The 24516-nt window shown below is 37.5% G+C and overlaps 2 protein-coding genes across 3 annotated transcripts; one reads left to right on the forward strand and one right to left on the reverse strand.

Moving 5' to 3' along the window:
• The first annotated feature begins 9686 nt into the window (after positions 1 to 9686).
• LOC104898112 (hypothetical protein) lies at positions 9687 to 13494 on the forward strand. The gene is made up of 6 exons (XM_010685125.4): positions 9687 to 10419; positions 10705 to 10854; positions 10948 to 11073; positions 11177 to 11413; positions 11820 to 11984; positions 12669 to 13494. The coding sequence occupies exons 1-6, from the start codon at positions 10045 to 10047 to the stop codon at positions 13113 to 13115; spliced, it is 1500 nt and encodes a 499-aa protein (XP_010683427.2). The 5' UTR covers positions 9687 to 10044; the 3' UTR covers positions 13116 to 13494.
• Positions 13495 to 14437: 943 nt separating this feature from the next.
• Positions 14438 to 24184, reverse strand: LOC104898113 (uncharacterized). Of its 2 annotated transcripts, none has more exons than XM_048648722.2 (9): positions 23692 to 24184; positions 22903 to 23561; positions 22652 to 22728; positions 22394 to 22562; positions 17939 to 18027; positions 17664 to 17828; positions 17499 to 17576; positions 16625 to 16728; positions 14438 to 14855 (listed from the first exon to the last, which is right to left on the reverse strand). In XM_048648722.2, exons 2-9 carry the CDS (start codon positions 23531 to 23533, stop codon positions 14750 to 14752), a joined length of 1419 nt encoding a protein of 472 aa, XP_048504679.1. In that variant the 5' UTR covers positions 23534 to 23561; positions 23692 to 24184; the 3' UTR covers positions 14438 to 14749. The 2 variants fall into 2 exon arrangements, with proteins under 2 accessions (XP_048504679.1, XP_010683429.2); XM_010685127.4 differs by having other exon boundaries at positions 22903 to 23567; positions 23692 to 24183.
• Positions 24185 to 24516: the final 332 nt, after the last annotated feature.

The following is a 24516-nucleotide window of genomic DNA, read 5'->3' on the forward strand; positions in this document are numbered from 1 at the left end:
AACCTTCAATTTTGGGTGTTTTTGGAACATTTTGGACGTCTCGGGGTTCGATCAAATTTTCTGGCCGAAATGTTTCTAGGAGTATCGATATCACTTGAAACGTTTCCCGGGTATTTGGTTCCACCTTTGTTGCCTCGAAAAGCCCCTAAAAGGCCCATTTATTGTAATATCGTGAAACCCAAAAATGTTGCGAAATGAACATAAAGGCATCTATATATTCGTTCCAAGCAATGGGATTGCTTTCCAATGACCTCCCATGTCCCCAGGAGGCATCCCACGATGTTCGTAGTTCAGGCCCTCTGAAAAACCGAAAGCATGTATTATAACCTTCAATTTTGGCTATTTTTCGTGCATTATAGGTTTTAGCCGGGCCTAGTCATATTTTCTCCAAAAATATCCTTAGGCGTCTCTACATGACTTTCAACTTGCCCCATGTTCGGCACCATCTGCGTTGCCTCAAAAAGCCTCCAAATGCCCCCATTTATTGATTTCTCGTGTAAATAACCTTTAACTTTGGTTGTTTTTCGGGAGTTTTGGGACTTCTCCCAGCCCAGTCGTATTTTTCGCCAGAAACGTTCTTAAGGGTGCAGACACGTCTTATAACGTAACCCTAGTGTTTGACACCATTTTCATTGCCTCAAAAAGCCTCTAAACTCCCCATTTATCAATTTCTCGTGTAGCCTAAAATTGACCCTAAATGAACGTAAATTCATCCATATATTCATTTCAAGTCATATGAATTCTTTCTAGTGACCTCCCATGTCCCGACGAGGCTTCCCACGGCGTCCGAATTTCTAGCCCCTGGAAAGGCCGAAAGCGTGTATTATAACCTTCAAATTTGGCTTTTTTTGGAGCATTTTTGGACTAATGACCTCCCATGTCCCAAGGAGGCATCCCACGACATCCGTAGTTCGGGTCTTTGGAAAGTCTGTAAGTGTGTATTATAACCTTCAATTCTTGCTATTTTTCGGGCACTTTCGGATTTCTCCGTGCCCAATAAAATTTCTCGCCCGAAACGTCCCTATGAGCATCGACATAATTTGTAACGTTTCCCGGGCGCTTTATTCCATGTGCGTTGCCTCGGAAAGCCTCTAAACTCCCCATTTATTGATTTCTCATGAAACCAAAAATTGCCTCGAAATGAACGTAAAAGCAACTACATATTCGTTCCAATCCATGTGACTCCTTACCAACGCATTCCCATTTCCTTAGGAGGCATACCCATGGCGTCCGAAACTTGGGCCCCAAGAAAGTTCGAAAGCGTGTATTATAACCTTCAATATTGGCTGTTTTTCGGGAATTTTGGACTTCTCTCGGTCCGGTCATATTTTTCTCCAGAAACGTTCATAGGGGTGCCGACATGACTTGTAACTTATCCCAAGTGCTTGGCACCATCTGCGTTGCCTCAAAAAGCCTCTAAACGCCCCATTTATTGATTTCTGACGTAGCCTAAAATTGACCAGAAATGAACGTAAATGCATCCATATATTTGTTCCAATCCATGTTACTGCTTTCCAATGACCTACCATGTCCCGAGGAGGCATCCTACGGCGTCTGGAGCTCGGGCCCTTGGAAAGTCCGAAAACGTGTATTATAACCTTCAATTTTGGCTGTTTTTCGGGCATTTTAAGACTTCTCCCGTCCCAGTCATATTTTTCTCCAGAAACGTTACTAGGGGTGTCAACATGACTTGTCACTTATTCTAAGTGCTTGGCACCATATGTGTTGCCTCAAAAAGCCTCTAAACGCCCTATTTATTGATTTTTTGTGTAGCCTAAAATTGACCCGAAATGAACGTAAATGCATCCATATATTTGTTCCAAGCCATGTGACTGCATTTCAATGACCTCCCATGTCCCGAGGAGACATCCCATGACATCCGTAGTTCAGGCCTTGGGAAAGTCCGAAAGTGTGTATTATAACCTTCAATTTTGGCTGTTTTTCGGGTATTTTGAGACTTCTTTTGGTCAAGTCATATTTTTTTCCAGAAACGATCTTCGAGGTGCCGACATAACTTGTAACGTATCCCATGTGCTAGGCACCATTTGCGTTGCCTCATAAAGCCTCTAAACACTCCATTTATTGATACCTCGTGTAGCCTAAAATTGCCACGAAATGAACGTAAAGGCATCCATATATTTTTTCTAAGCCATCTGACTACTTTCCAATGACCTCCCATGTCCCAAGGAGGAATCCCACGGCGTCCGTAGCTCGGGCCCCTGGAAAGTCTGAAAGCGTGTATTATAACTTTCTATTTTTGGCTGTTTTTGGAGCATTTTTGGACTTCTCAGGGACCGTCAAAAGTTTCTCTCCAAAAATTTTTGAAGGAGTACGACATGACTTGTAACATTGCCCTGTTGCTTAATTGGTTCCATTTGCGTTACTTTGAAAAGCCTCTAAACATCCCATTTGTTCACTTCTCGTGAAACCCAAAATTGTCTCAAAATGAACGTAAAATCAATCATATATTCGTTCCAATCCATATGAAACCTTACCAATGACCTCCATTGTCCTTAGGAGGCATTCAATGGTATTCGAAACTCGGGCCCCGAAAAAGCCTGAAAGCGTGTATTATAACCTTTGATTTTAGCTGGTTTTCGGGCATTTTGGGACTTCTCCCAGCCTAGTTATATTTTTCTCTAGAAACGTTCTTAGCGGTGCCGACATGATTTGTAACGTAGCCTGAGTGCTTGGTACTATCTGCGTTGCCTCAAAAAGCCTCTAAAAGCCCCATTATTGATTTCTCGTGTAGCTTAAAATTGACCCGAAACGAACGTAAATGCATCCATATATTCATTCCAAGCCATCTGGCTGCTTTCCAATGACCTCCCATGTCCCTAGAAGGTGTCCCACGGCGTCCGAAACTCGGGCCCCAGGAAAGTCCGAAAGCGTGTAATATAACCCTTAATTTTGGCTGTTTTTGGACTTCTCCGGAAGCGGGTCAAAATTTTCTCCCAAAATCTTCGTAGGAGTACCGACATGACTTGTAACATTGCCCTGATGCTTGGTTCCATTTGCATTACCTTGAAAAGTCTCTAAACATCCCATTCGTTCTAATCCATGTGACTCTTTACCAATGACCTCCCATGTCCTTAAAAGGCATCGCATGGCGTCCAAAACTCGAGCCCCAAGAAAGTACGGAAGCGTGTATACCTTCAATATTGGCTGTTTTTCGGGCATTTTTGGGACTTTTCTCGGCCCAATCAGATTTTTCTCCAGGATCGTTCTTAGGGGTGCCGACATGACTTGTAATGTAGCCCAAGTGCTTGGCACCATATATCTACGTTGCCTCAAAAAGCCTCTAAACACCTCTGATTTCTCATGTAGCCTAAAATTGACCCGTTATGAACGTAAATGCATCCATATATTCGTTCCAAGCCAAGTGACTGCTTTCTAATGACCTTTCATGTTCGAAGGAGGAATTCCACGGTGTCCGGCACTCGGGCCCCTGAAAAATTCGAATGCGTGTATTATAACCTTCTATTTTGGTGGTTTTTGGAGTATTTTTGGACTTCTCCGGGCCCTGTCAAATTTCTCGCCCGAAACGTTCTATGTTGCCTCGAAAAACCTCTAAACTCCTCATTTATTGATTTCTTGTGATACCCCAAATTGCCGCGGAATGAACGTAAAGACATCCATATCTTCGTTCCAAGCAATGTGACTGCTTTCCAATGACCTCCATATGACTGGGCCTGAAACTCAATGCCGAAATTTGGTGTTTTGGCCTGAAACTCATAAAATAATTGTTATTAACAACCGAAAGTATTTTAATAGGCCTTTTTAGACAATTTTTTTATTAGGTCATTCCCTATTGTGTTTTATTAGATACTTTCTGACAAAAAAAAAAAAAAACCTTTATATAATGAAAGGTCTTAGTTTCAATGTGTTATATGTTACGCATATAAAAAGATAGAGAAAATTTGTACTATTAAATTTCATTTGCAAATCATGTGTTATTTATATTTCCAAATAAACACGTGCTGCGCCCCATGGTACAACTGAAATTATATTTGGAATGAACCTTAGTTACTGCTAAGTTAGGAAGATTATCTTTGCAATCTTCCTAAGTTGGTGAGCTAATGAAATCTGCATCCCCCAAATTGCAAACACCAACCTTCTCTTATTTAAGAGTGATTCGTGAAGGTTATAATCTTCCTTTTCCTTATCTTTTTTGTCCTATGGTTAATGGTCTAAAACTTTAAGGACTGATACCATACCATTTCTTATAAACTGAGATTGAATTTTAGCTGTTTAAAATTGGATTGGTCGGAGAAGATGTTTAAAAGTTCATGGTAAAATATTCATGTTAATCTTTCTATAAACAAGTAAAAATAGACATGAATTTTAGCTGACAAAGGATTGAATTTGATTAATTTGATGTGTTTGGATGTTATATAACCATGCAGAAGAGGAGAAAGGAGAAGGTTGGTTAACAAGACAGGTATCTTCGGGGATGAACGAAGGAGGAGGAGCCCGAGACTGTTAAGCTCAGGCTTTATATCTGCACCATCTCATCCTCCTCATATTGATGTTGATCATTGTAAAAACAATTTTGATGCTGTTGCAGGTTCCAATGCTAGAGATGATCATATTACATTTACTAATGACAGGGAAACAACACCAACTTATTCAAAGGAGTTGCTCAATTTTGGGTTTGGATTAGTAAGCCCAAAGCATCATCACCATTCCGGTAACAACCAAGATGATGATGACCATGAGAAACACCCGTGTGCAACTCCTTATTCCACTAAGCATCAAATAAAACAAGATATGCCGTTTCCATTTCCATGTCCACTCCACAGGTATTGCATCACATGCGCTTATCTCTTAGCTCCATCAATACAGCAACGTATACAGTACTTATTAGCTTTTAATACTGATTAGTGATTACGAACATTTATTTTGTTACAAGTCGTGAGCAGCACGATGGAGCTCCTAATCATTTAGGGCCTGTTCTCTTCGGCATAAAACAGCTAAACTGAACTGAACTGAATTGAACTGAACTGAATTGAACTGAACTGAACTGAACTGAACTGAACTGATCTGAACTGAACTGAATTGAACTGAACTGAACTGAAATGAATTATGTGAGAGTAAAAGTATTGTCAAGAGCTGAACTGAACTGAACTGAACTGAACTGGTCTGAACTGAACTGAACTGATCTGAACTGAACTGAATTGAATTGAACTGAACTGAACTGAATTGAACTGAACTGAACTGAACTGAATTGAACTGAACTGAACTGAAAATAAGCTGGGGAGAACAGGCCCTTAAACAATGGTAAGGCCGCTCCTCATTTCATTTGTTTTCATTTGTGTCTCTTATCTATGGCTTAAGTGATATGCCCGGAGGAGCGAAGCCAGAAATTTATAATTGTGGAGGCTGGATGGTCATTACTTTTTCTTAGAAGATCGAAGAATGACCTGTACAGGGGTGTAAAGTAGCCCATCCAACTTGCAGGTTATTCAAGCTAAACGTGGTCAAAATTCAGTCAATTTAAAACTAGCTCGAAAATGAACCAATCCAAGTAAAGACAAGCACAATCAAAAGCTAATGAATAAGCTAGAATATAACAACAAAATAACTTACAGTTTACAAAATTTTAATATTAATTAGTATATTTTGTATCTTAGGTAAATTAAAAATTCATCTATATAGGAAATGCATGAAGTGAAGTATGGTTCAATTAAAACTTCTAAAATTAAAATAATTTTTTTTATCAAGCTTAAATTTGACCAATAATTGCATTTGAATTAAAAAAAGTTATGGAGTACTAAGAGAGAGAGAGTTTCATACAAAAATGAATAAATTAATAAAATAAAGAGGGAGTGAGTAGCTTTAAGTGGGCAAAAATTGAAAAAACAAAATTCAATTGTTGTTATCAAGAGAACTCGACCACCAAACAACTTATATTAAACTTTCATTGAATCATTAACCACCAAGCCAACAATATATTTCATGTCAATAGATGTCTCATTTAATATATAAACAAAATATATACAGAGACGTAAATAAAAAAATATGGGCCATGAGGTTGGACTACAGGAGGCAAGCCCCTGCGGCCCTGCCAGGCGCCAGCCCCTCATGTGGCTTCTTCATGCCCCTAGCTAAGACATAAGTGATAGAGTATAAATCTATTCCTGGGGCCTCAACCATCAGCTTAAGCTTTTGGTTGAGTTGGTCCCTTGACATGGTATCAAGAGCCAGCGTGACAAAAAGGTCACATGTTCGAATCTCATCCACCCCTCCTTTCTCAGTGGAATATTTAGCGCCAGGTATGAGGGAGACCTGTGCTGCATCCACACTTCAAGCCCAAAGGGCTCTTGCGTGAGGGGGCGTGATAGAGTATAAATCTATTCCTGGGGCCTCAACCATCAGCTTAAACTTTTGGTTGAGTTGGTCCCTTGACACTAAGCAACAAATAACCAAACAAATTTAGTTGTGACTTGCATTCAGTTACATCATGTATATAATTCACAAATTCAAGGGCACCCTACTCTATAGAGTAATTTGTTCCTAATTGATGTCATAATTATGTTCAATCTCAACTTTATAAAAGAGCCATAAGCATGACAAAAGAAAACCTTGCTTACCGTAATTTGTTTTGCTCGTACCTCTAGCTTTCTTCAATATATATGTCTAAACTTCTCCCTTATTGTTGGAAGCAGATGAGTCATGGTTGCCCCAAAATAACATTCTAGAGCTTGTCCTAGACACATTGCAAAGGTAATTTTGATCACTAATGGCTAGCTGCAGATTTTACACTTTGACTGAATGTCTTAGTGTAGTTGATGGATTATCATATATGATGTTATTGTTATGACAAAAGTCTAATTAATAAGATAGAATTAGGAGATATAGATTATCCTAGTTGATAGATCATCATATATGGTGTTCATGTTCTCGTTATATAATATCTTCTACTAGTACTAGACTTGTTATATGTTCTCGTTATATAATGTGTAATGTCATCTACTACTACTAGACTTGTATTATAACAATAACATCATGTATGATAATCTATCACTTACCCTTTATGTGTACGTGATGAATTCATACAAAACAATATATAATTCCATATTTCCTTAACCATATGAAAAATATGTGAATTTCTCAGGAGAGATACATATGATATATTCGGGGAGCCGGTTGATCCTAACGAGGTTTCTTAATTACCCTTGCTATTGTTGTCTTCATAGTCATTAGTATTGTTCTCCTCGCAATTTGTAGATCAGTTTCTTGTTCTAAATTGCCACTAGGTTCATGAGTACTATGAAACCATCAAAGAGCCAATGGATTTTGGCACAATGAGAGCTAAACTTCATGAAGGCATGTACAAGAATATTCAGCAGTTCAAGGTCTGTTATGTCCATCAAAACAATGTGTATTATCAATACTAAGCCCTAATTTTTGAATGGTCCCATTTTTAGAATTTCTACACCTTGGTACTATTTTAAATTGTGGTTATTATCCTTTTTTGTAGTTCAACATAAAACTATTTAGCTACAATGTTATCTCAGTTGCGAAAGAAGTTTAGTAGTTTAGCATATCTTTTGTTGATGAAAGCCATTAAAGATAACTCTGAATGCCATTTTACTTGTCATTTTCTTGCTTCATGCAGCGTGACACATATTTGATATTTGAGAATGCTATGCATTTCAATTCCTCTTCTACCGTGTATTTCAGACAGGTTAGCCTAGCCCATGACATTATAAATATTGTTAGGAAATTCTTTTATGCATGGTAATATATTTACATTGCAATAGATGACAATCCTCGCTCATGTATGGAATTTGTCAGGCTCGTGCTCTAGAGGAATTAGCAAAAAAGGTTTTCCATGTCCTAGAAACTGACCTTGAAAACTTCCAAGTGAACTTTACTGCAAAAAGAGGTCGATCGAGTAGAATGTTTGATGATTTGACTTTTGGTTCATGCCGTAAACTAGCAAGGGATGCGGAATCCAACAAAATGCATAATGATCTTGGTCATCCAACAACAGGTTATTCAGTGCTTATTAGTTCAAACTTCAAACAAAGGAAAACCCCCTTAATCTAGTCAAATCAATGAAATTATAATAAAGCTAAGAAAAATTAAAGGAGACGTACTCCAAACATAAAGAGGGGATATTAATGTTTCCTGGTAAAGTTCGAAATTTGTTTTATTGGAGGTAGGTTGTAGAAGACAGAGAAGAAGAAGTTACTTGAATGGCGTTGACAAACGTTCCACATACAAACCCTGGATGTGCTTTCTTGATGAAGCAAGTTCAAGTATCTCACCAATAGATTATGACACAAAATCATTCATACATGCAAGGTCTTCTGTTGCTGTAAGGAGTATTTTCTTAACTCTTTAATTTGTTGATATTCTCAATCTTATGAGATCGAGTGAGTTTATATACCAATATATCTTTGCAGGCAAATGAGGAAGAGATTGGATACAAAGAAAGCTTAATGATATTTGTTAAACATTTGGGAGCTACTGCTCATAGGGTTGCCAAACTTAAATTGCAAGGATTATGCATTCAAAGGCTTCAGTAGGCGTCCTCGTATCAATTGTTGGGAAGATTCTTATTAGCTTGTGAAATCCTTGTTAACTCATCAATCTTCAAAAGAAATCTAGTGAGCCTAAACATTCTTTGGTATGCGGTACAATACAATTCCTACATCTAATTGTCTGATTTGCATTAGGAAACCAAGAGATGTTAATAGTATTGCATTTTCAAACCCGCGAAAGGGTGGGTGGGTGTGCCTTAAGAGATGAAGTTCAAGGTAAGATTAGCTATCCGAACTTCAAGCTATATAATTTATGGAGATGATAATGTATAGACACTCACCCTTTCATCTGGACTCTCTCCTACATGCTACAACCTATAAGACCACTAAGTCATTAGTCATGTCACAACAATAAACGATGTCATCAATTAGACAATAACATAGCCTTATCAATCTACAAGCAACACCAAGGATGTCTTGGCCTAGTGGTTAAGATTGAGATGTTGTGAACGATAGGTCACATGTTCGAATCCCCCCTCCCCTTATTTGTACTTTGTACCGCATTCGTGGCTCATATGGATCAAAAATCTACAAGCAATGCAATTTACTTTAGCAAGTAATAGCAAACAAAAAGATTACTCCAAGAATTCTCTCTCTACCTTTCTCTCTCTTGAATATGAGAATAATAATATAGAATACAATTATAAACATATTAGGGTAAGTCTATTTATACCAATTCGAAAAAAAACGCATTTCTGCGTCGAAATAAGCCAAAATAGGCTACCTACCGATCAGGTTGGGCGAGACCTCCGGATCGGGTCAGGCGAGACCGCCCGATCGAGAGACTAATTCGCCAAACCAAAACACACGCGGGCCCGATCGGGCGAAAGGACACCCAGTCGTAATTAGTTCCTTCGCCCGATGCCATCCGGCGATGCTACGAAGCTACCTGTTGTATTCTACGTCTCAGGCCAAATAAATAGAAGACCAAAAGAAGGTGAATGTAGATACGTACTTTCATAATTTTATTTTTCATTTCTTTTTATACCGAGTAATAGTTATGCCTAAAATGTCACCGCATGCATAACGTGCAGAAAACGGTAGTGTGTTATTATAGTATGAAGTGTTAGTAAGATACTAAGATGTGGTGTGGTGACTGGGGAGGATGTAAGGAATGAAAGGTTGACTTGGGCAAAAAAAAAAAAAAAAAAAGCACCGGAAAAGTAGTAGCAGCAAGAGTTGTATAGGGCTGAGGCGCTTTGTTTCAATTTAGGGTCGGTTATACTCTGCCAACTGCCAAGTGTGCCAAGAATCAAGAATCAAGAATCAAGATATGTTGGTTGTCCACCCTGTCCCTGTAATAGGAATAGGAATTCCTTGATTTCTCCACGCGAGTGCTGGGTTCTTTTTTGTTGATTTCACATCAATAATCAATTTTAATCTCCAAAATCCGAATCATTGTAAATTGTAATTGGTGCAATTAGGGATAAATTTAAATTTTGAGTGAATAGGAGAATTGGTGTTGGGTTTGGTGAAAAGAAGAATTGCAGAAATGGCGTATAGGAGGAAATTAGGGATAACGAAGGCAGCGACGTTCAAAGAGGATATATATACATCTGTTGCATCTCCTTCCGAGGAAGATGATGATAACAACCACAAAGAGCAACAAGGCAAGAAGAGACTTAGTTATTGTTATTCAAATCCAAATCAAAATCAAAAAGCAAGCGCTGGAAATGACAATGGATCTTTGGCTGCTCGAGCCACCAGAGCTTCGGCCGCTCATCGAGATTCTTCTGGATATGGTTCCGCCTATGCATCCCCCACCGCCAACGCTGCTGCTGATTCTCCTTCTTCTTCTTCTTCTTCTTCATCTTCTCTCTCTCATCATCGTCATTCTGATCATTTTCGATCCCTCACCTTTCCAAAGGTATACTCTCTCTCTCTTTATTTTTAATTCATTTCCGATTTTTGTTTTAATTTTGTTTTTTCTCCTATGTTATTGTTATGCCTTCCCAGTATTCCCTTAGAAATACAATTTCTGTGCTTCTTCACCTATTCCAATTCACTGTACCGCATTTGCATTCTTCTACTTTCTTATTGCACATTTGTGGATATCTGCTGCATTCTTTTCACAACTGCATTTGTATACGTCATGTCTCTTCATCTTTGCCTTACATTGTATTTGTATTTGTATTTGTATTTGTATTTGTAGGGATCAATGCATTGTGAAACTACGTCCGACGACCCTAAATATGGTTTTTGGGGTATCCTTGCTAGGAAGGCCAAGTCCATTCTTGATGAGGATAACCAATTTGACTCTTCTTCTAAGATGAACGATACAACTACAACCATTAATCCTCAGGTCTCTTCTCTTCTTCTCAAGGAACCACCACCTTCTTTTCATTTTTGCTTCTATTTATTCACATTTCCCTATCATTTTTACTTGTCCTTTCAGTTGTACCAATCCCCTCAATCTTCACAAGGTGATGCAAGGATTGATAATGCTAGATTGCGGAAGCGCCTTGATGCTATAACTTCTTCCCTTAATAATTTTGGTGATACGCTTGGCAATGCTTTTGAGGTTTGCCTATTGCCTCACTTTCTTATTAATCAATTTTTCAAGAGCCATTTTTGTGTCCTCCCTCTTCTTCCTTGCTGCTTATGTAATTGTATATGTTTTGCAGGAAGGTCGTACAATCATGGAGCACAAGACTGCTGATATTATCCAAGAAACTCGCAATAGAACAGCAGACTTCATCCAAGAGACGCGCAAAATCCAACTTCGTAGAAGAGGTGGCAGTTCAGATACCGTTGATCAGCCAACTGTTTTACAGAACACTTCATGGCAGCGACCTGTGCCTCAGCCTGTGGAGACTAATGCACTAGCCAAGCAAGAGATACAACTCAAGGCTTCTCGCGACGTAAGGTGGCCAATATGTAATCGTGTATTGCTAGTTATTGCAGGAATTATGCAAAATCATTATGGAAAACATTACCCTTGCTGAAGCTCTATATTCCACCATGTCTCTCATTTTAGTTAGTCTATTATTTAAAACATGAAAACTTAATAAATGACTCATTTTAATCAATCCAGAGAAAAATTTCTGGTCTCAAGCATTAAATAATGCGAGTTAGAATAGCTTTTCTATTAGGTTTCTTCTTAATGATGTGGTAGATATTGCTGAACAGAGTTGGATTTTTCAGGACAAAGTTCTCTTTTTCCTTGTACCCTTGAGCTGCTCTAATGTTGTTCCTTAAAGAACTAGGTTTTATATACATCCTGTCACGCTGTTGGTAGATAGAATCACCATTTCATTTGGTTCACAGGTGGCAATGGCAACTGCCGCCAAAGCAAAAGTTCTTCAACGGGAGCTAAAAACTGTGAAAGCTGATTTAGCCTTCGCGAAAGAACGTTGCGCACAGTTAGAAGTAGAAAATAAGCGACTTCGAGAGAGTCGAGAGAAAGGGGACAACCCTGCTGATGATGATCTGGTATGATTTTTTTCTACCAATAGTCCAGAACTTTATTTAGCAAGGTCTTTGGCCTGCTTGTTATAAGGTCATAAATTGGAAGTTTTTGTAATTTTATGTAGAATGTGTGAATGTTTATAGTTATGCATCTCCACTCCCAAGTCTCAAGTATATGTCTGCAAATATCTGATTTGTATTTCATTTCCAGAACTCTGGGATGGTAATGAGTGGCAGTGGAATCAAGGAAGAAAATCACATTATTGCGATTGAATTTGCAACACCGTAGATATTCACATGAAATCGTAAACTTTACAAACCCATTGCCACTGTTAATTTATGGCACTGTACAACTTTATAAACTCATTGCCACTCTTCATTTAGGGCACTGTACTGGATAAGCCGTTAATAATCCTGTCTAGCATTTGCCTATGCTTCTGAAATTTGTTACTCGGGACTTGGGTACTTGTGTCAGACATGAGTACATATCCAATTGTCCAACTTGGATATTTTGTGAAACCTTTTTGTGGTTTGTCTAAAATGAAGTGTCAAGGATCTGTTATTGGTACTCAAAGCAAAATTAAGAGTCTGGGTAACATACTTCTTAACAGTGACATATTATGTTCGATAAGGTTCATCACTTCATCTGTTAATTTGCCTGACACGATGTAATTATTCCAAATCTTACTTGTGCTTCTTTATTATCAGATACGACTACAGCTGGAAACTCTTTTGGCTGAAAAGGCTCGTTTGGCTCATGAAAACTCCATATATGCACGTGAAAATCGGTTTCTCAAAGAAATTGTTGAATATCACCAACTGACGATGCAGGATGTTGTCTATTTGGATGAGGGTACTGAAGAATTTACAGAAGTTTACCCCTTTTCCAATGATGATGCTAAGGTGCTGTGTAGTATCCCAACATCACCAATGTCCCCAAATTTTCTTCCAGAAGTTTCCTCCCTCAGCTTTCCAGAGATGAAGGAACATACAAGGGAAATCACAAAAGAGGTATTGGACATTACATCATCATTTTCATCCCCATCCTCATATCTTGTGGATTTCCCTGCCGGTTGTCCAGAAGGAAGGACAGATTCCTCAGAAGTACCAACTTCATCACATATAGTAGCTGATGGAGAGACAGAAGCATCTTGATATAGCGAACCACTATCACCTCAGTCCTCAGGTGAAGTTCCAAATTGATCCTAATTGAAAATGACCCTTTCTAGCCTTGTGGATGCCTTCGTGTGGCCATAGATACTCCAGTTCCTTTTTTTTTTTTTTATCTCCATTTCTTTTTTTTCTCAATTTCTTTCAATTTTTTTTCTTGATCGATTCTTTTGGGAGGGATTGCAAGGGTTAACAAATTCCTACCTTTATTCAATAATGTATTTAATATTATGTTTTGGCGTATTTATGAGCTCTCCAACATAGCTAGAACTCTTCAATTTTTGTATGGGAGAGCTTGAATTCTTATCGTCTTGTGTGGCATGTTTTCTCTAGTTATGGACTCATGGGATTGTCCTTGGAAGTTCTTCTGCTTTCTCTTCCAGTTGGTTTGTATGCTGTAAACTAACCTTTCCCTACTGTAAACTATTGTCATGGAAAATGATCAGGTTCTCCCTAGTCCTTACCGATTCTAGGGAGGTACCATTATTGTAACATCGTTGTCATTTGAGGTATAAACGCATATCATTGTCATAAAATTACCAAAAAGATTGTTTAAAAAAAGACACAAACTACACATGAACACAAATTTTAAAACTCTTTGGCAACATTCTTTAAAGGAACTTTTTTCTAATAATATGTTGTATGAAGAAAAAAAGTAAGTTTTGGATGAACTACAAAGTGTTAATAATGTAGAGAATTTATGAAAACTTTTTTCTTGGATAAATTGTGGCTTCATAGTAGATATAGCTTTTGAAAGTACAAAGAGTTCATTTTTAGTGTCTATTCCTAACAATAATAGCTAGTATAGTAGCAAAATAGCTACTGTACCAATGATTTTTTGACAAACATTCTCATACTACCAAAATCTGAAGCTCGTAGAGGTGGACAAGGATTTAGTGAAGATTGTTACTTAGATTAGGCCAATTCGCATAGGCAGCTGGCCAAAATAAAGTTATCGAGATTGGGATCCTACCCACAATCGAGGAAGCAGGACAGGAATGGAAAGGTGAATCAAATATAGGATTGTAATATCCTACTACATAGTGAAGAAAGACAATAAGAATGTTATAAGATGATAAAAAAAACATGGCCTTTCATGAAACTCAAATATCTTAAGAACATAATTACTCTAAAGGTCAATATAGTTGGATAGTTTCGTGTCTACAAGTATTTAAGTGCCAGACTCTAAGTTATGCACGGGGTAGTAGAAATTCTCATCTTATCTAAGTAGAATCATAAGATCTTACACAGTGTGATCCTAGTATCACAGTATGCCCTACTAAAGAGAATCATTGGAGAGGAAATGATTTAACAATCAAGTGAACAGGATGCACAGTGCTTCCATCAGAAAACTTCCATTACTGGAGATTGCACAGTTGTATACATTGTCTGAATGTACGCGTTCTCTATAAATTTACGAGCTAATTTAGATACAAGTAGATGTTTTTAATACAACATATAAACAGACATTCTGTCAAGTTATGTGTCAAATCAGTTGCTTAGATTCTGTAGCCAACAACCAGCAGTGCGGCATGCTTGCGTTCTTGAATAAATCATGAAAGGGCTTTTGTTAAATGGCATTTCAATGAACAAGGAATCAGATAAGAAAAACTCCTTGCTCAAAATAACTGGAAAAACAGACTAGTTGATCCATCACCAAATGATTTGAGATCTGCAGGCTTCACCAAAGCCCTACATAGAGGACATGTTCTTTCCCTCTCAAACCTGAAAAGAGGAAAAGAATGATAAGTGAAAAATTCTCGCAAAAATAGTGCTCCTATTTTTAGAAAAGCTCATGGCAGATTGAAGCAATAGAGGTTCCTAGAGCCTAAGGCGCAATTAATTGGTGCAAGATAAGATTTGTTGTGTGCCTTTGGTGCGCCTGCCTTGTGCCTTTCCCCCAAAAAAAAGCTTTGCGAAAGTAGTGCCTTTTGGTTATGAACAATGTTGAGAAAACCATTGTCCTAGCAATATTTCCCCTTATGTACTTACGGACTCTTTGTCCATTGATTAATTACTGCACTACTTTTTCCCCCTCAAAAAAAAAAGTCTTAGACCCCTATCACCTTGGGCTTCAAAAGGTGCACGTTTTTCTTTTACACTGGGGGGATCGCAGATCCCACCACTTGTGAGGTTTAAGAGGCCAAAATACTTATAGCTAGGTAGTCAAGACAGTTGGAAAATCTGCTTTTGAAGACCCACAGACAACATTATAAAGGAAGTGTGAAAAAAAGTACAGAAGAGCAGGTTAACTAATAATTTCAAAATAGCATCAAACAAATAAACATTACCTCCTTCTATAAAAATGTCATTTAAAGTTGGAAAATGGGCAGAAAAAAATATGACCTTCCACTGATATACATAAATTAAATACAAAGTAAACTGTTTGCAATGAATGATATGAATTTCACAAAGGTGTGTAAACTAATCTGGAGCTCACCAACGATAAACTATTCTAATAATTTACTATCGGAAAAACTTCTATAAAATCATTATTATCAAACTTTGTAAATTTACTCCATCCGTTTTCTTTTGTTGTTCCTATTTGGAATCGGAGAAGAAACCAATGCACCTTAAAAAATGGGTAAGATTCCACTATTTTAAATAAAATAAGATTAATTAATAAATAAGATACTACCCCTTTGAGTTACTCTATGTTAGGCAACTATAAAACTTTGAGAGGTAAAAGAGTAAAAAATGAGTACTGTGAGCACATTTATTGCAGCTTAAAACCAATGGGGCATTCAGGTCATAGAGTTATATGAGGTATGAAAAGATCTAAAATAGGAACAACATACTGAAATATTTTCAATAGGGTATACAGGATCAAAAAAAGAAAATGGAGGGAGTATTATATTTCATTGTATATTTTTCAATATATTCCAGTATAATATACTTGATACATTAGGCTGTCGGTGTCTCAGTGAGTAGTTGAGCACCATACTATTTTTTTTCAAAACTAATAGCAGTAGTTCCTTTTGTATTATTTTGCACGTATCATTATACACTTACCTTATTTTTAGCGAATTTTCCTTTGAACTTTTAATAGTTTACAAAATTTAAGGCTGCTAGTTCTATACTTTATAGAACTTCACTAATACTATCTCATCATAATTTCTGTCAGTTTATTTAGAAATAACGGTCAAAATTTAACCTCAAAAATGAGAGTGACACACTCAAATACAAAGAGGGTAAACTACAGCTGAACACACTACATGTCAAAATGCTGTTTCACTAGCAATATCAAACACTAATGCACTTTGTCCAGGCAAAATCTGCTCACCTATCTCCCACATGAGTACATGCTTAAAGACCAAAAGAGCAAAGAAAGAGGATAGGCAGAACATAAAACTTTTGCAGTTGCTAAACAGTAAACACCATATACCATACATCTAAACACCGCACGGACAGCTTCCAAACAACAGAGTATCTAGTGCACACGCATTTTCAAAAACATAAAAAATATAACGGAATAAGTTGCTGATGGAACTCACCACTCTGATACACAATCTTCACAAAAAATGTGTTTACAACGAAGTAGGATCGGAGCATGCATCTTCTCCTGGCAAATAGCACACATATCCCCAGCAGCGGTAACCTACATTGGCAAATTCCATATAATTATGATCTAATAATTGAGTGCAATCAGTCTTTGCACTCCCTTCGGTTAACCACCTTGACCTGATTATGATATGGAATTTAAGGTAGTAAAGCAATTGATCATGCAGAAGTCATATTCACATAACAGCAAAATTCAAAATGGAAGATGCAAGTCCTACAACGTAGAAGCAGCAAACACTCCAAGTTGTTTGTTCTCAAATACAGTAATACAAGGCTGCCTACCAGAGAATAAATGTTTTCTAATCTGAACCATACAGGCATGACCAAAAACTAAGGGGATATCACCACTCTAACATTATATTATCAAGGGTGATTATCATTATATGATTCAAAAAAGCGAAAATATTATATTTATAATTGATCTTGAACTCTTCATAGAGTGAGAGATAAAACAAACTTAGCATGAGCTGGAAAGTCTTGGAAGGTGCATTGTAAAGAAGGATAAAGCCGAACAAAGTACTCTCTAGAAGAACTACTTTTATAAACAAAGAAGTGCTCCACAAAAAAATTAAGTTCTCAAAGGTCTAGCCCAGAAATATTTAAAGTGAAATTCCAGAGACTGATGAAAGATAAGCCATCAATGAATATTTCAGATGTCATAAAATCCAACCTGTACTATATTGTACATCAAAAAGAACTCAATGTACAAAGTAGAGAAAGAGTTCCCCACCACATGAGCTTTCAAACACTTGTACAAAATGATAATGCGCTAAGACAATTGCTTGTGAAATTAGACCACTATGGTACCTGCTCTGAAGTTGCATAAGCCCCATAATGGATCTCTTTGCGTGACAATGCCTTTATTGCCGCAAAGAATGATTGAACCTGTATAATGTCAGCATAAAATGCATATTAAGAGAAACTCTGAAGAAAATTTCCAGCATATAGAAAAAGCATGACCAAGAGATGGACCTTTTCAACAACAGAAGTAAGCTTGAAAGTCAAATACAATCCGGTCATTAGCGAAGAAAAAAGGCTTCCATATTCCTTGTTCAGGAAGAACCTGTACCAAACAGGAGTTGGCAACAACGCACGATACAGTAGCAACAGATACTCCACCAAAGTCAATATTTGCCCCTAGAAAAAAAGCATATCAGTTAGAAACAATATACGCATGCATAAAAAAATATAAAGCTTTTGTGAACGTTTAACATGCAAACTTAGAACAAATGTATGTTATGTTGTACCTGCCTACGATAATTCCTTCCCCTGCTGTTTTTGTAATACATGAGTAGAATGCACTTGACAATCATAGCTGCCTGGCGAACCAAGGTATCTGAGAGAGCCAAATACATATAATTAACCCACCACATATGGACTACAAGTGAACAAAAAGAAAGTAATCTCTTAATAGTGAAAGAAAGAGGAATGAAGCAAAGAATCAATAATATCTTGACTAACTAAACTATAGTTATCAGAAATTAAAGACATGTGACACAAAATATCAGGAAAGAGAAAAAGGACCAAAGCAAACTTTTCAAGTTCAGAAAAAGCAGCTTGTTACAAGAAAAGTTCTTGAATCAATGCACATTCAAACTACACGAGTTCATTGCATTCGGTGTCTTTCCTATTATGCACACACGTTGACAAAAATATCGCATTGGCACTTTAAACTAATATCAGTATTTTTAATTAGTTGGTATGATAAGGGATGGAGGGAGTATATAACAAGTTTTCAAGACTGGTATATATAACACCAAGATTCTGCATTTAGTGAAGGAAAAATATACCCATCTCAGAAGCACAAAGACCTTACATTTAAACATAAAGAAAAGTAAAAGATATCATCTCTTACTACATTTCTTTTGTGAAAAAGAGTTTCTCCACTGAAATTATGTCTAAACAATGATTTACTCCCTCCGATCCTCAAAGTTCTACTCACTTTCCTTTTCAATCCGTTTTTTAAAGTTCTACTTACTATGCTTTATTCCTCATTTGACAAAAGATACACAACAATTTAATCATCCTTGGCCTACACTCTCTATCTCTTTCATGCTCTCTATCTTCCTTAAAATATAATGAACCTACACTCTCTCTCCTCATTAAAAAAGGTAAAGAAACCAAGTGGACCTACTTTGCACACTCTCTTCAATCTGCCTTAAAGTGTGTATCTATGGTAACCGAGTAAAACTTTTAGAAACGGAGAGTATTGATGACAAGATAATAGTTTGAATACTTCAATTACATTTATTGTCCTCTATTATTGATTTGCATGCTTCTAGAGGTCTGATCTCTACGGAATATTTTTTTTTTTTTGAAGAACTAATCTCCATGGATAAATGGTGATTATGAGGATAATAATCATATAGGGATACAGGGAAGAAAATATAAAAGCAGTAAATCACTCTTCTCACATTTTGTTTAAGATTCCTGGCAGAAAACATGGATTTGGTGCACCCGCTTTCTAGTACATAGTAAGTCAAAGAAACAAAGGCTAAAACACTAGATTATATACTTCACTAGAATCTCAAGCGGCCACATCTAAAGTAGCAGCCAGACAAAGCTAATCAAGCAGCTTCTCACCACATCATTATGTCCGCAATCATGTCAGGCCACGGAAAGAACTTCCCTGCCTCTCATTTATTTCTACTTTCACCAAAGTTGCAAAGTGGCACCTAGTTCAATCGCCATCGCCCACCAACACTTTATCTCTATTCAATACAATTGAAAGTATGGTTCATTCACATTAAACATTACTGTAGAGCACAACCTGGTTTGATCCAATTAATAAGCTGAACATTTAGATATCACCTTTAGCCTACGATTGGTCGATCATTTGCGCAGAGAGACATACCAATTTAAGAGTTCTTCAAATGAGTGATAAATCCTACTATCCCAGATTCTATAGGGAGGATAAAATCTCCCAAAATTTTAATAATGCAGACAAGCAAACTGGTGTGACTTTGGTCATCGTGCTAATACTGATTCAACTTTATTATCAGTTTTCTTCTCTTTATTTCCCTTCTCTTAAATGGGATTGGTATGGAAACACGCGAATGTTAAAAACCCATGGAGCTACTGTACCTTTCTCCTTTTTCTTGTTCTTAGAATTAAAAGGCGTAAGGGAAACTGAGGCGCAAGGTGCAAGGCGAAGGGAGGTGCAAGGCGCAAGGTGCAAGGTGAAGGCGCACACATCTCATAGACGAGGCACGCGTTTGGTGCCAAAAAAACTTGAACTTCAATTACATAACATATTTTACACTCAAACAACATACAAATAATTTTAAAAATTTTAATGTTGTAAATTTAAAATAGTGCCTGCTATTTGCAAAATTAGCTACTTTAAAGAAATAAAGATTATGATTGCCGGCCTTTCTAATATACCTATGAAATTAAGTTACCTGTTGCAAATACTAATTAACTTGAAATTCTTTTAATTAAAAAAAACTACCGGAGGCGAAGGAGAACAGAAGAAGGAAAGGAGTGGGGAAAAAGAGAAGAAGAAAAAACATAGAAAAGAAAAAAGAAATACAGCACGTGACTACTGGAGAGTGGGGAGTGGGCCTTACCTGCTACCTACTGCAGTACTGCTCACAACTCAGGCTTCATAAAAGAAAAGGGACGAAAAAAGTTGGAGAAGCCTAGAGAAGTTCCAGATGCAACCTAAAGGTTGCTTGCCAGTAATGGGCACCGGAGATATGGTGCCCACGCTGATGGTAGATGTTTCACCAGCATCATCTGTCACCTCCGATGAGTCAGCCGTGTTTAATTTCAACCAAATTATGAATTAAGGTTTCCTCCCAAATTAGGGATTTTTTTATTAGGGTTCAATATGATGAAATTCAATGCAATAACAACGGGGTTTTGTTCGAAACTCATAAATCAAAGCCAAGGTAAGTTTAAATTTGAAAAAAAATGATTCTTTTTTCATTTTCAACTCCGATCTACCCTCTCCTACGCCTCCTTACTAAAGGTGACCAAGGCGGTGCGCCTTGAGCCTCCCACAAAGCGGCAAGAAGCACACGCCTCTCGTCGCCTGAGGTAGCTCGCCTGAGTAAGAGAAGGTGATTTGCTCTGCGCCTCTATTTAAAACTAAGTTCTTCTTCCTTTATTACGGGTGGGGGTGGGGATGGAGTCTATATATGAACTTCCATAAGAGGGTAGAGGTTCATTCATATTATTGCTTTTGATATTATGAAGTTAATATCCGTTGACCCGTTCCATGCAGATTATATGGACTGTACAGAGAGGCTGAAGAGTTTGGGATTTTTTTAAATTGAGACTATCAGTTTTTGTGGAACGTAACTAAATTTATCTAAAACTGCAAATTGTTCACTGAGAAATATTGTTACAGAATAAATACGGAAATAGTGGTTTGAGTAATTATATCTATATATAAATGTGAGTCTTATTCATTATTAGCCTTCTTATACATTGTCCTTTCTCTTTTGTATTACATAATAAAATATAGAGAAATTGGTGAGCTGGGTTTCGAATATATCAGAACCAGCAATTCTAAGATTTAAATCAAAACAAAACCGTTCACAAAATACAAGACAGACCAACAAGAGAATTGCATTCACGTAATTGTTCAACAGACTGGAATGTACGGCATATAATAAAAGTTATATGCAATGATATTATCTCTGCCAAGTTACTGAATATGTAACCATAATTTCACAGTGACCAACACAACTGAACAAGAAGACAGAATTCTCTTGACACACAAGCCACATTCAACAAAAAGTATGTTACTTATAATAGATCATTTTATAAGAGTGGATGAAATTCGAAACCCCGCATATTAGATACTATAGCCCTTCAAAGTTTCTATTATCTAACCAAAAAGTTAATAGGGTTCAATATAAACAAACAATTCTCTTGAGAGTTGAGATACAAACCACTAACACAGGAACACTAATTGATAATCAAGGTATGCTGTCAAACCAGAGTAACCTAATTCATTAGACCCCCACAAAGCACAATCCAATCATGCATATTGGTATGTGATACACCGTAGTAGTCAGTTTTACTTTTTTTACTAGGTTTTAAAATCTAAGCACCTAATTATGTTCCCTACCCGTTCCAGATACCAAAATGTAAGGTTTTCCAGGTACAATCGCGTCAATCAGTCACCAATTCAATTGCCTCCATGCTAAAAATGAGCTCACAAGCCTCCTTAAAATTAGAACTTTGTGCTTCAGAACTTTCAATATTCCTCCTTCCGACTCTTATTGTTTGCCCCATTTGCTATTTTGGGGTCAAACATATACAACTTTGACCAAAAAATTCAATGTCGAAGGAACTCGGCAAAATGACCCCGTAACTTCGGGAGAAGGGACTATGATATAAACGGCAAAAAGCATTATCATGTTGAATTTTGTTAGATTCCTTGTAATGTACTTCCTAAGCATCAACCTTTTATAATTTTTATTCATACGTAATAAAATATCAATGGTCAAACATGCATATTGGGGATAGTGGAAAAGCAATTGGAGCAAACAATTAAGGCCGGAGGCCGGAGGGAGTATCACCGACTCATTTTTACATTTAACATGAAAGATAACATTTTTGACAAAATAGAACTCCAAAAGCTGCATCACTGGAATACATCTTTATTGGCATTTGAGGTGCCAAGAGTAACTCAACTACCACTGTTCATAGTATTAAAGATGCTGAGTAAAATAAGGGTTAATACGCACCATTAACCATGATGATAAAAACGGCATGCCAGAAGGGAGGTATCTCTTTTGGAGGTAGCATGATCAATGGATAGAGAAGGTCATCATTTCGGTACCACCAGTAAACACCAGCAACATGAAGTGTGAACAACGTACAGATGCCAACCAGCAGAGGAATCTTCCTCTCTCCCTGTATTGGCAGAAGATTAAGTCATGCGCGCCATTCAGCAATAAGCAATAGACCAGGCACGTCAATAAATGACAAGAAACTTCGGTTACCTTAAGAGCAGTTTGTTTACGTAGGATGTCATTGGACTTGAACATGAAAACAGCAATCCAAATTGTCACAAAAAAGCCTGTGATCCTCATAAAAGTTGCAGAGCATGCATTAGAAAACAAAACATGCTGGGAAGAAGAGCGCAAACAGTAGATCCCCTGTGGTAAGCATAAAGAAGACTAGCAAATAGCTTATACACCTAGCATTTGAGAGAAGCATGCATTGTAGTAGCTAAAAGATGAGAGAAGAATACCTTGCAAATGTTGGCGGATGAAAACAACGAGGAGGAGCAAGGAGAAAGGGAGAATCTGCTCGATCCAACGGGCAGCCTGTTGAATGTCATACCTCTGATAAGTAGAATCCCTATTATTGTTTGGGGCAGCAGAGGCATCACCGGACTCAGCATCGGTAGTAGAAGTAGAGAAGTGAGGGTCCCCAGCAGTAGCAGGTTGAGCATCGGTGGCAGTGGTGGGGAGGGGAAGAGGGTGGACGGTGGGGCATGGATGAAGTTGGGATGGTGTGGTGGAGGTGGGGTCGTGATCATGTTCAGCTGCACCAATGATCCGAATGGAAACCTCACCAGCCCCAGCCCCAGCCCCCGGGCCAGGCCCGGCATTAGGAGAAGAATCATGAAGGTGTGGGGAGGAGGAGGAGTTAGCAGCAGCGATGAGAGAGCCGGATTCATGGGAAGCAGTGGAGCGGGGACGTAAGAGACCGGAATACTCCAAAAGAGTAGAAATTGGGGAGCGTATGAAATTGGATGCGGAGAAAGGAATCCTATATCTATCTCTATCTCTATCTCTATGGTGGTTGTTATTGATATTGATATTGTTATTATTTCTATCTCTATCTCTATCTCTGTGCCCGTCGGAAGGCGCTTCCATTACTGCCGATGATCCTCTAACCCTAAACCTAACACTTCAATTTTCAATTCCATGATCATAATCATAATCATAATAATAAGATAGATAGATAATCATAATCTAAACAAATAACAAATAACAAAAAATAAAAACATAAAAAAAGGGAAGACAAAGCTTACCTGCGAATGCGATAAGGAAACTCCGTGGAAGAAGAGATGAAATTGGGGTTAGAGAAAAAGGAAAATGAAGGAATTAAAAGAAATGGTTTTAGGGTTTATATTCTGGAAACCCAGTTAACAGGAATTGATAGATAGATAGATGAACAAGGATTGGAATAATTAATTATATGAAAAAAGATGCAAAATTTGAAGGAGTAAGCCTGAGCCCTGATCCCTGTTGGTTGCTGGTTGTTGGTTGAGCTGTGAGGCCGAGGCTGAGGGTCCGTGGCGTCTAATTGTCAAAACTCAAAAGCACCTTCGACTCTCTTTCGACTTGCAACAAAGACCAAACCCATTCAATTCTATTCTATTCTATTTAAAAACCTTTTCTTACTTTTTTCCTCCTCTGCTCATGTCAGCTCATCTGAGGACCAAATCCAATCACCATTCTGCAATCACCAATCGTGGTTTTCCGTCAACTAGAATCACTTCTTACATATCTATTCTTTTTTATTTTATTATTTTGCAGTGTGAATTGTCAAAATGAGCAACCAAGAAGCCTTAGTGGGCCTGGCCCTGCTTAATTACCCCTTTCTTATACCTCAAATTTAATACGCTATTTTTAGTCCTTCATTCTCACATGCACATCGGCTCGTTTTTAACTTTATTCTGCGTCACATCCACACAAGCTCATGCGTCTACATAATTCTATGTATTCTCAAATATTATGTATTTTTTAATACACCAAGTTGCATGGTTTTTAAACACAAACTTAAACATTATGAAAACTAGTCTATGACAAATCAACTTTTAACATGAATATAAACTTTATAGATTTTAATTCAA

The sequence above is a fragment of the Beta vulgaris genome, chromosome 7 (genome assembly GCF_026745355.1).
Source record: "Beta vulgaris subsp. vulgaris cultivar EL10 chromosome 7, EL10.2, whole genome shotgun sequence".
NCBI classification, from domain to species: domain Eukaryota; kingdom Viridiplantae; phylum Streptophyta; class Magnoliopsida; order Caryophyllales; family Amaranthaceae; genus Beta; species Beta vulgaris.